This window comes from Chiloscyllium punctatum, chromosome 11 (genome assembly GCF_047496795.1).
Source record: "Chiloscyllium punctatum isolate Juve2018m chromosome 11, sChiPun1.3, whole genome shotgun sequence".
NCBI lineage: Eukaryota > Metazoa > Chordata > Chondrichthyes > Orectolobiformes > Hemiscylliidae > Chiloscyllium > Chiloscyllium punctatum.
In genome coordinates this window covers 63,482,959-63,500,342 of record NC_092749.1, presented here as the reverse complement: position 1 = coordinate 63,500,342, position 17,384 = coordinate 63,482,959, and the positions used below count along the sequence as shown (strand labels likewise).

Sequence of the window (17,384 nt, the reverse complement as noted above, 5' to 3'; positions counted from 1 at the left end):
CCTCCACCCACCTTATCTCAGTCCCAACCCTCTGATTCAGCACCACCCTCTTGACCTGCAATCTTCTTCCCGACCTCTCCGTCCCCGCCCCCTCTCCGGCCTATCACCCTCACCCTCACCTCCTTCCACCTATCGTATTCCCAGTGCCCCTTCCCCAAATTCCCTTCCCCCCCTACCTTTTATCTCAGCCCGCCTGGCACACCAGCCTCATTCCTGAAGAAGGGCTTTTTCCCCGAAATGTTGATTCTCCTGCTCCTCGGATGCTGCCTGGCCTGCTGTGTTTTTCCAGCACCACATTTTTCAACTCTGCTACTCCCAGCATCTGCAGTCCTCACTTTCTCCTAATCAACTGAGTCATTTGGGCAAGTGGGTTTCAAACAAGGACTTGCCAGCTCAGATGGAGGTAGGACACGACCACGGTGCCCAAGGCGCGCACAGATATTTACATTTGCCTTGTGTAATGCAACCACCTCGGACAACATTAAGGATATATAATTTTGGTGCTAGGCTCCTGAGGAAAGTGACAATAATAAACACAGAGCTTTCTGCACTTAGTCATAGAGCTGTACAACACAGAAACTGACCCTTTAGTCCAACTTGTCTATGCCGATCAGATACCCTTCATAAATCTACTCCCATTTGGCCTATATCCCTCTAAACCATTCCTAGTCATAAACCCATCCATCCAGCTGCTTTTTAAATGTTGTAATTGTACCAGCCTCCACCACTTCCTCTGGCAACTCATTCCATACTTGCACTACTTTCTGCATGAAAAAATTGCCCTTTAGATCCCTTTTTAAATCTTTCCCCGTTACCCTAACCTATGCCCTCTAGTTCTGGACTCCCCCACCCCAGGGAAAAGACCATGCCTATTTACCCAGTCCATGCCCCTCATGATTTTATAAACCTCTCTAAGGTCACCCCTCAGCCTCCGACGCTCCAGGGAAAATAGCCCCAGCCTCTTCAGCCTCTCCCTATTGCTGAAATCCTACGAGCCTGATAACCTCCTTTGTGAAGCTTTTTAAGTTTCACAACATCCTCCCTTTACCAGGGAGACCCTGAATTGAATGCAGTATTCCAAAAGTGGCCTAACCAGTATTTTGTACAGCTGTAGCAGACATGGTTACTCCTATACTCAATAAAATGATCAATAAAGACAAGATATCAAATGCCTTCTTCACTATCCTGTCTGCCTGATACTACACTTTCACAAAATTATGAACCTGCACTCCAAGGTCATTTACAACTTAGGTTGGAAAGAGGGTGTAACTATAGTTTCAGATACCGAGCTGGATACTTACAGGGTGATGGTATATACCTGACATAGACTGAGTGTATATGTGCCATATTCCACGTAGGACTGGAAAGCACTTATTTCCAAAATGAAAAGTAGGCACTGCTCAATTGAAGTTGAAGAATTGTCAATTCTCTACACATCTAACCAGCATTCATATGCAGGTGAGTGAGGCTAGCTGCATGTTCAGAGCTCAAACCAGTATCTTTATTCCTCAATGAGATGTTGGCATTGCAGGTTGGTCAGCATTTCTTACCTATCCCTAGTTGCTATTGAGAAATTGATGCTGCCTTGAACTGCTGTAGTACATTAAGTCTGGATAGATCTACAACACCTACAAAGGCATGAGTTCCAGGGCTTTTAACGCAACAATACTGAAGGATTGACGAAACATTTCCGAGAGAGGATGATGAGTGGCTCAGAGAGAACTTCCTAAGTATCTGCCACCTTATCGTTCTAGATGGTAATGAGCATGGGTTTGGAAGATGCTGTTTAAGGAGCATTGGTGAATCCTGTAGTGCATCTTGTAGGTGAGATACACTGCTGCTACTGAGTGTCAGTAGCCAGGCGTTGAATTACTTGCTGCATGATGCCTGTTCTCCGACTTGCTCTTGCAGCCACACAACTTTTAATGCTCATCCAGTTCAGTTGCTGATCTGTGATAATCCCTAGAATGTTGAGAGTGGGGTTTCAGCAATAGTAATGCTATTGAATGTGAAAGGACGATGACACAAGTGATAAATTTAGTTTCCATGAGGCCTCAATTTGTTGGCTCATTGTTTACAAACAAAATACTTAATTCTTTATTGCGAGACTTCTCAAACTCTCGAGTTCTCAGTGACAGCAACCTCCAGTCTGATGTCATGGCTATTGTCAAGTACCAAAATATGGTCACAATGGGGAAAAAGTCTCAGAAGCACTGCCTTACTGATGATAAGCTTTCGAATTGCATTTGACAATTAAAAAGCAATGTTATTTCTTCCTGTTTTAGATGGAGAGACTCCAGGGAGAGATCAGCAATGAAAAACAAAGTATGCAAAGTGTTGAAACACTCAGCAATGATCTTATTAAAGAGAAGACCCAGCTCGAAAAAGCTATTGAAACCATTCGAGAAAATACGGATGGACAAGTAAGAATAAATGAGAAAGTATATTTTCGCAAGTCAGTTCCTTCATTTCTTAGCCAGGTTATATTGTGACATGTTCATATTCATGCAACTTTGACACTCAAATATAAATTAGAAGATTTCATACCTTAAATTATGTTAGTATCACCGTAGATGACTCTGTTTTAATCACCATGCAGCACAAGTTCTCTAACATAATTTCCTGGTCGTTTTGCTACTGGTCTTCAGTTAGAATAAAAGCAGTTCATCAAGACAAATAGACTGGTGGCAAGCAATGTCCTTGTTTGAGCTGAGCAGTTACGTATATTTTAAGTTTTTTTTGTTTGTTCACAGCATGTGAATGTTACTGGAATTGGCAGCATTTGATACCCATGCCCGTGGGCGGCACGGTGGCACAGTGGTTAGCACTGCTGCCTCACAGCACCAGAGACCCGGGTTCAATTCCCGCCTCAGGCGACTGACTGTGTGGAGTTTGCACGTTCTCCCCGTGTCTGCGTGGGTTTCCTCCGGGTGCTCCGGTTTCCTCCCACAATCCAAAGATGTGCAGGTCAGGTGAATTGGCCATGCTAAATTGCCCATAGTGTTAGGTAAGGGGTAGATGCAGATGTAGATGTAGGGGTAAGGGTGGGTTACGCTTCGGCGGGGCGGTGTGGACTTGTTGGGCCGAAGGGCCTGTTTCCACACTGTAAGTAATCTGTAAGTAATCTAATCTAATCAAAAAATTGCCAAAATGAAGTGATAGTGATCTGCTTTGTGTGCTGCTGAAGTCCTTGTGCTATAGATACATCTGAAGTCCTGCTTGAAACTGAGTTCCAGGATTTTGTTCAGCAATTTTGTTCAAAGTCAGAATGGCATATGGCTTGTGGATAACTTTCTTGTGGTGGTGCTCCAGACATTTGCTTCCCCTGTCCTTCTATCTGATAGATGTTATGTGTTTGGAAGATGCCATTGGAGGAGCTGGGGGAATTACTACAGTGCATTTTGTAGGTGGTACACACTGTTGCTACTGGACATCATTGTTGAAGAGTAAATGTGGAAGGTGGTGGATGAGTTGCCTGTGATGTGGGCTGTTATCAATGTTGTCAAGCTTCTTTTGTAATGTTGGAGCTGCACTCAGCCAGGCCAGTTGAGAACATTCGATCACACTCTTGACTTGTGCCTTGTAGATGGTGGACAGGCTTTGAGCATTTAGGAGGTGAGTTGCTTGTTGCGGTGTTCGTAGCCTCTGACCTACTCTTACAAATGCAATATTTATTTGACAAAACAACTTGTGCCTGTTTAAGGTTCAGTTGGGCTTCAGCTAGTTGGTGCATTTTGCATGATTATGCCATTAACCCCGTATACCTGTCATTCAGCATCTCATTCAGGGTTAACCCAAACTCACATGCTTCTGCCAGTTGTCTTAACCTTGCCAAAAATCCCAATATGGATTCCCTTGATTCTCGAATTAAAACCGATAGCACCTCAGAATTAGAGGAGGCTTGGGATCATAATATTCCATAAGACACAGAAGCAGAAATTAGGTCATCGAGTCTGCTCTGCCAATCAGTCACGGCGGATAAGGTTCTCAACCCTATTCTCCTGCCTTCTCCCTGTAAACTCTGATCCCCTTAACAATCAAGAACCTATCTATCTCTGTCTTAAATATACTCAATAACTTGACCTTCACAACTATCTGTGGCAATGAATTCCATAGATTCACCACTCTCTAGCTGAAATATTTTCTCCTCATCCCTCTCATACAGGGTTTTCCCTTTATTCTAAGACTGTGCCCTCTGGTCCTAGTCTTTCCTGCTAATGGAAGCATCTTCCTAATATCCACTCTATCCAGACCTTTCAGTATTCTGTAAGTTTCATTTAAATCCTCCCCTCATCCTTATAAATTCCAGTGTAGACCCAGTGTCCTCAAACATTCCTCATATATTAAGCCTTTCATTCCTGGGATCTTTCTTGTGAACCTCCTCTGGACCCACTCCAGAGCCAGTACATCTTACCTTATGCATAGGGCCCAAAATTGTTCGTAGTATTCTAAATGTGGTCTGAGCAAATCTTTATAGACCCTCGGAAGTACATCCTTGCTTTTATTTTGTAGTCCTTTCGAAATAAATGCCAAAACTTCATTTGCCTTCCTAACTGCCAACTCAACCTGAAGACAATGCTGGTCTAGAACTCCCAAGTCTCTTTGCACTTCAGACTTCTGAATTTTCTTCCCACTTAGAATATAGTCTGGGCCTCTATTCTTCCTACCAAAGTGCATAACCTCTCACTCTCCCACATTGTATTCCATCTGCCACTTTTTTGCCCACTCTCCTGACTTGTCTAAATCCTTCTGCAGCCTCCCCGTCTCCTCAACATTATCTGTGTCTCACCTATTTTTGTATCATGTGCCCTCAGTTCCTTCGTCTAGATCATTAATGCATAAAGTGAAAATATTTGGTCCCAACACTGACTCTTGCAGAGGGGGGGGGGATAACATTAACGATTTTCCAGTCCTCTGGGACCTTCCCAGTGATTCCTGAAAAATTACCTCCACTGTCTCTTCAGAACTCTCGTCCATCAGGTCCATGTGATTTTATCTACCTTCAGACCTTGCGGTTTTTCTAGCATCATCTCCTTGGTGATGGCCACCACCATACTCACCTCTGACCCTTGACTCTCTTGGACTTTTGGGATTAGATTAGATTAGATTAGATTACTTAGTGTGGAAACAGGCCCTTTGGCCCAACAAGTCCACACCGCCCCGCCGAAGCGCAACCCACCCATACCCCTACATCTACCCCTTACCTCACACTATGGGCAACTTAGCATGGCCAATTCACCTAACCTGCACATCTTTGGACTGTGGGAGGAAACCGGAGCACCCGGAGGAAACCCACGCAGACATGGGGAGAATGTGCAAACTCCACACAGTCAGTCGCCTGAGGCAGGAATTGAACCCAGGTCTCTGGTGCTATGAGGCAGCAGTGCTAACCACTGTGTCACCGTGCCGCCCATGTTACTCATGTCTTCCACAGTGAAGACTGATGCAAAGTACTTGTTTAGTTCCTCCACCATTTCTTTGTTCCCCATTACTACTTCTTCACTGTCATTTTCCAGCAACTCAATGTCCACTTTTGCCTCTGTTTTGCCCTTTAGATATCTAAAGAAACTCTTGCACTCTTCTTTTATATTACTGGCTAACTTATCCTCATTTTAATCTTCTTCTCCCTCCTTATTTCTTTTATAGCTATCCTCTGTTGGTCTTTGTAGACTTCCCAGTCCCCAGCTTCCCATTGCCCTTCACCGCATTATATCCTTTCTCTTTTGGTTTTATGCTGTCCCTGACTTCCCTTGTCAGCCATGGTTGCCTAGTTCTCCCTTTAGTATGCTCCTTTTTCCTAGGGTTGAATTCTTGCAGTGTCTCCCGAATTACTCCCAGAAACTCCTGCTATTGCTGTTCCCCTCTTTCCTGCTAGGCTCCTTTTCCAATCAATTCTGGCCACACCTCCCTCATGCCTCTGTAGTTGCCTTTATGCAACTATAATATAGTTACATCTGATTCCAACTTTTCACACTCAAATTGCAGAGTAAGTTCTGTCATATTATGGTCACTGCCTCCTAAAGGTTCCTTTACCTTAAGCTCCCTTACCAAATTGGCCTCATTGCACATCACTAAATCCAGAATTGCCTGTTCTGATGGGCTCCACCATAAGCTGTTCCAAAACACTATCTCCTAGACATTCCACAAATTCCTTTTCTTGTGTACACTACCAACTTTCTTTTCCCAGTCCATGCCTTTTCTAACTCCTGTTGTATCTTATGCCCCACATCCTGTACATAACTTCTATTGTGGTTTTTTCACCTTTTATGGTTCCTCAACTCTACCCACATAGGGTCAGATGATGTAGAATCTGTCATTTCTTGCTATTGATTTAGCACCATTTGTTACTAAAAGGCAACTCCACCCGCTTTGCTCACCTGCCTGTCTTTTCGATAGGACGTATGACCTTGGATATTTAGCTCCCACTCCTGATCCCCTTGCAGCCATGTTTCAGTGATGCTCACTACATCATATCTGCCAAATTCAATGTGTGCCACAGGCTCATTTACCTTATCTTGTACACTGCATGCAATCAGATACAACACCTTCAGTCCCTCTTTTCATTGTCATCCCTTTATCTGCTATAAGAGCACATTATAGGGTAGGAATACTGCAGTGAGTAATCCACCTGACGACTCAAAGCCTGTCAACCATCTACAAGGTCCAAGTCAGGAATGTGATGGAATATCTTCCACTTGCCTGGATGGTTGCAACTCCAACAATACTCAAAGCTTGACACCACCAAGGACAAAGCAGCCACTTGATAGACACCTCATCCCAAACATCAACTTGCTCCACCACTGACATTCAGTAGCTGCAATATGTGCATTCTACAAGATGCACTACAGAAATTGAGCAAAGATCTTCACACAGCACTTCCATCTAGAAGGACATGGAACACCACAAGCAAGTTCCCCTTCAAGCTTCTTCCCATTCTGACTTGAAAATATGTCACTGTTCCTTCACAGTTACTGTGTCAAAATCCTGGAATCCCTACCTAACAGAATTGTGGGTTAACCCACAGCAGGTGGACTGCAGCAGTTCAAGGCAGCAACACACCACCACCATCAAAGGCAACTAGGGACAGACAATAAACGCTGGTCAACTAGCAACATCCACTTCCCACAAATGAGTTAAAATTATCAATTGTTGGGGAAGTTTTGGAATTAAGGAAATAATAGCAAAACATTTTGAAAGTCATAATGTAATGAAGCAGAATTGTCATGACTTCATTTATTAGACTAATTTATTAGACGTGAGTTGGAGGAGTCAGTGTTGGACTGGTGTATACAAAGGTAAAAATCACACAACAGCGGGTTGTAGTCTAGCAAGTTTATTTGGAAGCACTAGCTTTCAGAGCATTGCTCCTTACAACCACCTGGTGTTGTGATTTTTAACTAATTTATTTGAGATATTGGAGGAAGTCTCAGCTGGACTGGATAGAAGAAACCTGTAGATATGTTCTATTCGAACTTCCAGAAGATGTTCAACAAGGCACCCCTCAATAAATTGAGAGCCTACCATGTTAGAGGTGATGTATTGGTATGGATAGATAATATGGGAAGGAAAGCGCAAGTGAGAATAGGGAATTATTTTTCAGATTGGTGATCCATGATCAGTGGGGTACCACAGGAGTCAGGATTGGGTTGGAGTAAGAGTGGGGAGTTCTTACTCCATCAGTACAAGCTGAGGAGACCACATCTAAAGTAGTGTGAGCAGTTTTGGTCTCTTATTTAAGGAAAGATATCACTTCATTGGAGGCAATTCCGAGAAGGTTCACTTGGATGAATACTGGTAGTGAGGGATTGTGTTACGAGCAAAAGCTAAATAGGTCGGCATCTACTCACTGACGTTTAGGAGAATGACAGGTGGTCTCACTGAAACATATTAGATTCTTATGGGACTTGACAGGGTAAATGATGAGAGAATGTTGCCCCACATGGGAGTGTAGGACCAGAGACATAGTCTTAGAATTAAGGGGTGCTAATTTTAGACTGATGAAGAATTTCTTCTCTTGGAGAGTTGGGTTTTTAGAATTCCTTGCCACAGTACTGTGGGGACAGAGTCCCTGTGTATATGTAAGGCTGAGATAGATTCTTGAACAGTAGCGGAATCGAGGGCTTTGGAGAAAGGACAGTAAAGTGGATGTGAGGAATGTCAGATCAGTCATTTATGGTGAAGAAGTAGATTTGAGGGCTGAATGACGTTATCCTGTTCTTATTTCTTTGGTCTTGTGTCATTAATGAAGCAGTAAGACCGTTTGGCCAAGGACAATAGCCTAAGGAACTTACCGGGCTCTTGTGGCATAGCGGTAGTGTCTATACCTCTGGAACAAGAGGCCCTTGTTCAATGACTACATTCCCTCCAAACAAACAACCCCCCCCCACCTCTGCCACCCCCAAAAAAAATCAAGTTCAGGGATGTAGGCCTGGTCTCTCTCTCGGATTTTCCTCTGATGTTTTTGCCCCAGGTCCAGTTGCGCTGATTAGGATTCTGACACAGGCAGTGTTTACCAGACCATAGCCCGTCTCATGTCCAGGATGTCCCGAGAGTTTCCTCCTCCACTTCCAGCAGTAATAGTATTAAGGTTGTATCCATCTCTGACTCCAAAGCTTCCGTGACACTAGATGCGGAGGGGTCTCTGACAGGCCTTCTGTCTGTTCTCAAGGTCCGGATAAGTTTTTTGCTTCTGCTCTGTTAGTGAGGTAACTGCTTTTAGGTCATCCACATTTTGTTCAGGACTGCCTCACCTACCCAAATGTCATAAGTCACAGGACCTGACCCAGAAGCACCCTCGCCTCACACCCATGCAGGGCCATTCCAATGGTTCTGGCACCAAATTTCACCCCCAAATTAAGTTGTCTCTCGCTTGGAGGAGGTATGTGGCTGGCTTTGGTGTTCCTGCTGCCATTCCCCTCCCCCACACATCTGGGAATATCAGATTTAACCTGGTGTGAAGTCTTCTCCACATCAGCAACTCTGCTGGAGCTATCCTTGTTGTTGCATGAGGAGTGTGGGGTGGTCTTTTAATCAAACAGGAACCACTACAGTTGAGTATCAAGGGTCACATTAGTCTGCTTCTTCAAGCCTGCCTTCAAGGACTGCTCTTCCGTTGGACCATTGGATGATATGGAACTGTCCTATGTGCCAAATGCTATTCACCTTCAGGAAATACTCAAATTCCTTGCTGATAAATAATGTTTTGTTGTCTGTGACCAATACTATCATGAACGGTGCTCACAGCTTCTCAATTGTGATCCCTGAGTTTGAAATTTTATGCACATCCAATCACTTTTGAATGGGCATCCACAATGACTAGAAACATAGAGCTAATGAAGGGACCAGCATAGTCTACATATAACCAGATGCAGGGTTTATCCCGTCATTCCTACGAATGTGGAGCAGCCGCTGGTGGCAGTTTTTCCTTGTTGGCACTTTGGGCACTGCACTACCAACACAGTTATGTCAGCAACCAACCATGGCCACCAGACATAGCATCTTCATCTTGGAAACTCCTGAATGACCCTGGTGGAGTTCAGCCAGTATCTGGCAACAACCTTTACTTAGGACAATTGCCCTTGCTCCCCAAAGTAATATTGGTTAGAGACCAAAAAACTGCAGATGCTGGAATCCAAAGTAGACAAGCTGGAAGAACACAGCAAGCCAGGCAGTATCAGGAGGTGGAGAAGTTGACATTTAGGATGTAACCCTTCAGGACTCTGGGTGGAAATGGGGGGGGACTGCAGATAAAGTGGGTGGTGGGGGACAAGGTGGTGAAGTGGGGATAGGTGAAGACAGGCAGAGGGTACGACCTGGTTGGTCAATGAGAGGAATTAATCCGGTAGGTGGCTGGGAGGAATGGAAGAGTTGGGGCATAGAGTTGTCCAATTTCAAATAACCTCCCTTCCTAGCCCATCCCCCTCCCTTCCACTCCTCCCTGGCCCTAACTAGATTCATAAATGGCAATCTGGGGTAGCCCTTGTAAAATGATCTCCATGGTCCACTGAAAAAAGGTACAGGCTGATGATATTCCAAATGGCAGTCTTGTATTTTGGTATAAACCCTTATGGGGTTAACTGGCGTATTTCTGAGACTCCTCATCCAGTTGCAATTGCAGGTGCACATAGCTCATGTCCAGCTTCGTAAAGGACGGCCAGCCAAGAACTTTGTGTACAAGTCCTCTATGCGAGTGCTTGGATATTTATTTAACTGCAAGAAGTGGATTACCATTTGCTTAAAATCCCCACAAACATGAACTGAGTCACCAGGCTTCACAGATGGTATGACTAGTGCTGCCCATTCTGCAAACTGCAGTAGTTTGATTCATTCACTCTCCATCTTCTTGTTCTTGAAAAATCACTGGAATTGTTTCCTGGGTTAACATGTAAAGTGGATTTGGCCTCTTTAATAGTCCTAAGCCCTTCCTAAATAAAATCTTGGGTATTTCACTAGGACTTTACTGTGGCAGCTATTTTCTGTTTGAAAAATGTTGAGCCAATTTAGGTGAATCTTTCTCAACTAATTCTGCCCCAACAGGCTTGGGCCCGCACCTCTTACTACCATCAATGGTAACTGCACCAACTGCTTCTCATAGACCAGAACCGAAGTGTTAATTTGCAATGATTCCCCAGTGTTTGTTCTTTGTGTGGCTGAGGTCTTCTGCAAACTTAAAGATTGGGGACCCGAGCGAATCTTGTTAAAGACAGACTCTGCAACCATTGATACGGCTGGGCTGGTATTGACCTCTGTGGGATCTGTGTGACCATTTAACCAAACATTAATAGATTTTAATTTGGATGTGGATAAGCAATCTAATTTTTCCAAACTACGTGTAGGGGACGTGAGGTGTGCACTCTCCTGGGGACCGGCCTACGAGTTTTTTTTGATAGATTAGATTAGATTACTTACAGTGTGGAAACAGGCCCTTTGGCCCAACAAGTCCACACCGCCCCGCCGAAGCGCAACCCACCCATACCCCTTACCTAACACGACGGGCAATTTAGCATGGCCAATTCACCTGACCTGCACATCTTTGGACTGTGGGAGGAAACCGGAGCACCCGGAGGAAACCCATGCAGACACGGGGAGAATATGCAAACTCCACACAGACAGCCGCCCAAGGCTAGAATCGAACCTGGGACCCTGGCGCTGTGAGGCAACAGTGCTAACCACTGAGCCACCATGCTGCCCCTTGAGGTAAATCAGACCTTGTAGGACTACTTTGCTGTCTCAAGTCGGCATGCAGGCAGCAACTACAACGGCTTGCCAGCTTAGATCCTGAAGAACTTTTTGGCCACTTGGCGTAAGCTTGGCTTTATTTGGGGTTCTTCTGTGGGACTTTCGAGGTTCCCTCTGCACAGGATTTGCTTTACTTGATGCTCTGTGAGTGCCTACCCACAAGTGGTGTTCTCCAAGCTCAGTTGGACAAGTGAGGATGTTCACTTCCATTGGGATGCCCTGTAGTTCCCATTCTCCACTTGCTGCATTTTTTAATAACAGAGCTAGCTATAGTGCTTGTTTGAGGTCCGGTTGGGCTCAGATCATTGGTGCATGGTTATATCATTAATCCCACATACCAACTGGTGTCTCAGTGTCTCATTCAGGGTTAACCCAAAATCATATGCTTCTGCCAGTCATCTTAACTTCATTAAAAATCTTGATATGAATTCGCCTGGTTCTCTAACAGCCGAATGAAACAGATAGCGTCTCAGGATTAGAGGAATTTTGGGGTTGTGATCTTCCTTAACTGCCTCAGTCTACTCAGAAGATTTTAGTGTCTGGTGCTCTGGAAAAGTTAAGCTCCTTATAAGTCAAAATGCTGCGTGCCCATAAGCAGTCAGAAGGATTACTCATTGGTTTTCATCTGCCCCAGTGTCATTCCCCCCAAAAAAATTACCTTCTTTCCACATACTGGACCCAGACTTTAGCAGGAGCAAGTGAGTCAACTTCCAAATAGCAGCATGATGCCAGAAATACTTACCCCAACTCCAAGATAACTATTGCAAATAAATGTTCTTCAGGCACATAATATTTTCTCCTGTCACTACTGCAATGAGGCCAGTACCAAGGCACCCTTTATTTACTTGTGCACATACCACTGACTATGGCTAGCCTGCTCAGATAGGTAAAAACAATGACTGCAGATGCTGGAAACCAGATTCTGGATTAGTGGTGCTGGAAGAGCACAGCAGTTCAGGCAGCATCCGACGAGCAGTAAAATTGACGTTTCGGGAAAAAGCCCTTCCTGATGAAGGGCTTTTGCCCGAAACGTCAATTTTACTGCTCCTCGGATGCTGCCTGAACTGCTGTGCTCTTTCAGCACCACTGATCTAGAACCTAGCCTGCTCAGAGTCAGTCCCTGATCTGAGGATATTCCAGTGCCCCTGATTGGGGTTGTTAACCTGGGTTAATCAAGGACCTCATAGTCAATGAGGCCTACCTAGTTTTAATCACGACACATGCAAAACTTATGGGACTAATTGGGTTCATAAGAATGGTTGCAAAAAAAGAAGCACGGAATGAAAAACTAACGGAATAAATTATAGTTTTAATGACAGCAATGAGTCGGATGGTGAACATTGCTGAGTGTGCAGGAGAGGTGAATTAAAAGGGTTTTTGCTGAGGTAAAGTAATCCCTTATTCCTCAAATGATACAGCAAGCCCATGGTTGTCTTGCATTCTTCTCAATTCCTATCTACTCAATCTCTTCTCATAAGATAGACCCTCCATATCTGTTATCAGTCCAGTGAACTTTCTCTGGACACCTTCAATGCCAATATATTTTGCCTTGGACAAGGGACCTAAAACTTTGCTTGCATTCTAGCTGTGGAGTATTTTCTATAGTTTTAGCGAAACCTTTCTAATTGTATGCTGCATTCCCTTTGGGAAAAAAAGCCAATTTCCCAGTTGCCTTCCCTATTGTCCTCTGAACTTGGATGCGAGCTTTTTATGTTTCATGGTTGAGGAGCCCTAAATCCCTTTTCTTCAGCATTTTGTAGACTTACTCAAATTAAATAATATTCATTAGCTCTATTCTTCCTGCCAAAGTGCATAACCTCACATTTCCCTGGGTTATCTTCCAACTATCAAGTATTCGCCCACTTGCTTAATCTGTCTGTACCTCTCTTCAGATCCTTTGTGCCATCCTCACCACTTGTCTTCTCACCTGTTTTGTTTTGTCTGCAAGCTTGGCTACAGTACACTCTCTCTCCTCATTCAAGTCATTAATATATACTGTAAATAATTATGACACCAGCTCTGATCTCCGTGGCACTTCACTAGCTTTAGGTTACTATCCTGACAATGCCTCCCTTAACGCAATTCTCTTAGATTAGTTAATCAATCCTCTATGCATGCTCCTATACTACTTCCAACATCGTAGGTTCTTCATTAAGGTTAGAGCCAATTATGTGACACCTTATCAATGCCTTTTGAAAACACATATATATTAGATCTATTGCTTCCCCTTTACCTATATTGCTGTTACCACCTCAAAGAATTCTGGTAAATTGGTCAGGCATGATTTTCCCCTTGTTGATTCTGCTTGATAATATAATGCTGTGCAACTGTGTTCTTTATGTAGACTGTCATTTATTCCCAATAACAGATGATAAGCTTGCTAATCTCTAGTAAACCTTTTTCCTCCTCCCTTTTTAACTAAAGATATTACATTGGCAGTTTTCCAATCCTCCATTACCTCTGTAGCTACTACTTTTAATATTCTAGCATGCATCCCATCAGGACCAGGGGACCCTCCAAGCCGGTGCCAACAGATATTAAATCTGTCCTCACTTACAGGATCCATATCCCCATATTCCCTTCCGATTTATGTATTCGTCCAGGTGCTTCTTGAATGCTGCTATTGTCAGCTTCCACCATCATCTCTGGCAGTGTGTTCCGGCTACTCACGGCCTTTTAAATGAAAAAGTTGCCTTGCACATCTCTCAAAATTGCACTGAAAATGTGTTGCTGGAAAAGTGCAGCAGGTCAGGAGCGTCCAAGGAGTAGGAGAATCGATGTTTCGGGCATGAGCCTTTCTTCAGGAACACATTTTCCTGAAGAAGGGCTCATGCCCGAAATGTCGATTCTCCTGCTCCTTGGATGCTGCCTGACCTGCTGCGCTTTTCCAGCAACATATTTTCAGCTCTGATCTCCAGCATCTGCAGTCCTCACTTTCTCTCAAAATTGCATCCCCATCCAACCCTGAACCTATGTCCCCTAGTAATTGACCTCCCCACACTAGGAAAAAGTCTCATGCTTTCCACTCTTTCCATGCCATTCACAATCTTGTAGACTTCTATCTGGTCATCCTTCAGCTTCCTGCATTCTAGTGAAAACAAACTCAGAATTTCCAACCTTTCTTCATCGCTAAAATTTCCCATACCAGGAACCATACTGGTAAACCTTTTCTGCAACTTCTCTACAGCATCCACATCCTTCTGGTAGTATGGTGACTAGAACTGTATGCAATATTCCAAGTGTGGCCCAACTAAAGTGCTATAAAGCTGCAGCATAACTGGCTTATCCTGATACTCAATGTCATTTCCAAAGAAGGCAAGCACGCCATAGGCCTTTTTTTACTATCCTAGCTACCTGCGCTACCACCTTCAGGGATCTGTGGACCTGCACAAACCAATCCCTCTACATATGTCTCTGCCGTTCCCTGCATAATTTTCACCTGCGCTTGACCTTCCAAAATGCATCACCCCACATTTGTCCGGATTAAACTCCATCTGCAGTTTTTTTGCCCATGCCTCCAACTAATCCCATGTCCTGCTGTATCCTCCGACAATCCTCCTCACTATATGCAACTCCACCAACCTTTGCATCCTCCACAAACTTATTAATTAGACCAGTCACGTTTTTCTCCCAATCATTTATGTAGACCACGAACAGCAGAGGTCCCAGCACTGACCCCTATGGAATACCATTAGTCTCAGCCCTCCATTTCCAAAAAACATCCTTCCAACACTACCCTCTGTTTCCTATGACTGAACTAGTTCTGTATCCACCTTGCCAGCTCACCCCTAATACCATGGGACCTCCGCTTTTGTACCAGTCTGCCAAGAGGGACCTTGTCAAAACCTTTACTGAAGTCCATGTAGACAACATCAGCTGCTTTTCCCTCATCGATCATCTTTGTCACCTCCTCAAACAACTCAATCTAGTTAGTGAGGCATGACCTCCCCTGCACACAACAATGCTGTCTATCTCTAAATTGCTTCCAAATACGTATAGATCTTGTCCCGAAGAATCTTTTCCAGTAATTTTCCTACCACTGACATGAGGCATACAAGCCTATAATTTCCTGGATTATCCCTACTACGTTTCTTAAACAACGAGATAGCATTGGCTATTCTCCAGTCATCTGGGACCTCACCTGAGGCCAAAGATGATGCAACGATGTCTGTCACTGCTCCAGCAATTTGTTTTCTTGCCTCTCTCAATATTCTGGGATCACATCAGGACTCAGGGACTCCTCTATCTTAATAAGATGACAACACCTCTTCCTTTTTAATAGCAACTTGGCTTAGAAATTTGGCACTACCTTCCCTGAGATTATCGTCCACCAATTCCTTCTGTTTGGTGAAAACTGACACAAAGTACTTATTTAGGACCTCACCTGCCTCTTCTGGCTCCACACGTAGATTCCTTCTTTTGTCCTTGACTGGGCCAACCCTTTCCCTAGTTACCCTCTTGCTTTTTTTAAAGCCTTGGGATTCTCTTAATCCTGTTTGCTAAGGTCTTTTCATAATCCCTTTTTGCCCTTCAAATTCTTTATTTAAGTTCTTTTCTACTTTCCTTCAAGGGCTTCATCAGTTCCCATCCTCCTGGATCTTATGTATCCTCCTTCTTTTTGACCAAAGTCATAACATCCCTGGTAATGCAAGATTCACCTAACTTGCCATACCTATTCTTCATACATGCCCCTCCTGAACCCCTATCAACTGCCATTTGAAATACTCCCACGTGTCCGTTGTGGATTTTCCCTCAAACAGCCACTTCCCAGTCAAAATTCTCTAGTTCCTGCCTAATATTTTTGTAGTTCGCCTTCCACCATTTTAACACTTTCATCTGAGGGCAGATATTATCCTTACCATTGAGTATCTTAAAACTCTGTTTCTCCTAATATTTGTTCTCTAGTGATTGTTATTGTATTTATTTCCCCTCCACTTTTTTGCCCTGTGAATACTTAATAATTTTGGGATGCTGTTAGTATGTTTGCTGTGAAGAATGATGCAAAGTATTCAACTTCTCTGCCATTTCCCATTTTCCTGTTTCCCCACCTTATTCTCTAAGGAACCCAGATTCACTAGCCTTTTTTTAATACTGTTAAATGAGTAATTGTTATTTGTTTTGATATTACTTGAAACTTTGCCCTCAAAGTTAATTTTCTTCCTTGGGTTATATTTTGTGGGTTCTTAAAAATTTTCCAATCCTATGGCTTACAATTATGTTTTCCTACATGATACTAAGCTGGGTGGCAGGGTGAAATGTGAGGAGGATGTTAGGAGATTACAGGGTGACCTGGACAGGTTAGGTGAGTGGTCAGATGCATGGCAGATGCAGTTTAATGTGGATAAATGTATGGTTATCCACTTTGGCAAGAACAGGAAGGCAGATTACTACCTAAATGGAATCAGTTTAGGTAAAGGGGCAGTACAAAGAGATCTGGGTGTTCTTGTACACCAGTCAATGAAAGTAAGCATGCAGGTACAGCAGGTAGTGAAGAAGGCTAAAGCATGCTGGCCTTCATGACAAAAGGGATTGAGTAGAGAAGCAAAGAGATTCTTCTGCAGCTGTACAGGGCCCTGGTGAGACCACACCTGGAGTACTGTGTGCAGTTCTGGTCTCCAAGTTTGAGGAAAGGCATTCTTGCTATTTAGGGAGTGCAGCATAGGTTCACGAGATCAATTCCTGGAATTGTGGGATTACCTTACACTGAAAGACTGGAGTGACTGGGCTTGTATACCCTGGAGTTTAGAAGACTGAGGGGATCTGACTGAAACATATAAGATTATTAAAGGATTGGACACTGTGGAGGCAGGAAACACGTTTCCGCTGATGGGTGAGTGCCGAACCAGAGGACACAGCTTAAAAATACGGGGTAGACCATTTAGGACAGAGATGAGGAGAAACTTCTTCACCCAGAGAGTGGTGGCTGTGTGGAATGCTCTGCCCCAGAGGGCAGCGGAGACCCAGTCTCTGGATTCATTTAAGAAAGAGTTGGATAGAGCTGTCAAGGATAGTGGAATCAAGGGTTATGGAGATAAGGCAGGAACAGGATACTGATTAAGGATGATCAGCCATGATCATATTGAATGGTGGTGCAGGCTCGAATGGCAGAATGGCCTACTCCTGCACCTATTGTCTATTGAAAACAG

At 43.9% G+C, this 17,384-nt stretch overlaps 1 protein-coding gene across 9 annotated transcripts in view; it reads left to right on the top strand.

Moving 5' to 3' along the window:
- Positions 1 to 17,384, top strand: part of LOC140483049 (girdin-like) — a 376,157-nt gene that overhangs the window by 171,644 nt on the left and 187,129 nt on the right. For all 9 annotated transcript variants that reach the window (XM_072580957.1, XM_072580958.1, XM_072580956.1 and 6 more), the window contains exon 14: positions 2,286 to 2,423. In XM_072580957.1, the coding sequence (XP_072437058.1) occupies positions 2,286 to 2,423 (138 nt within the window). The remainder of the gene's footprint in view (positions 1 to 2,285; positions 2,424 to 17,384) is intronic.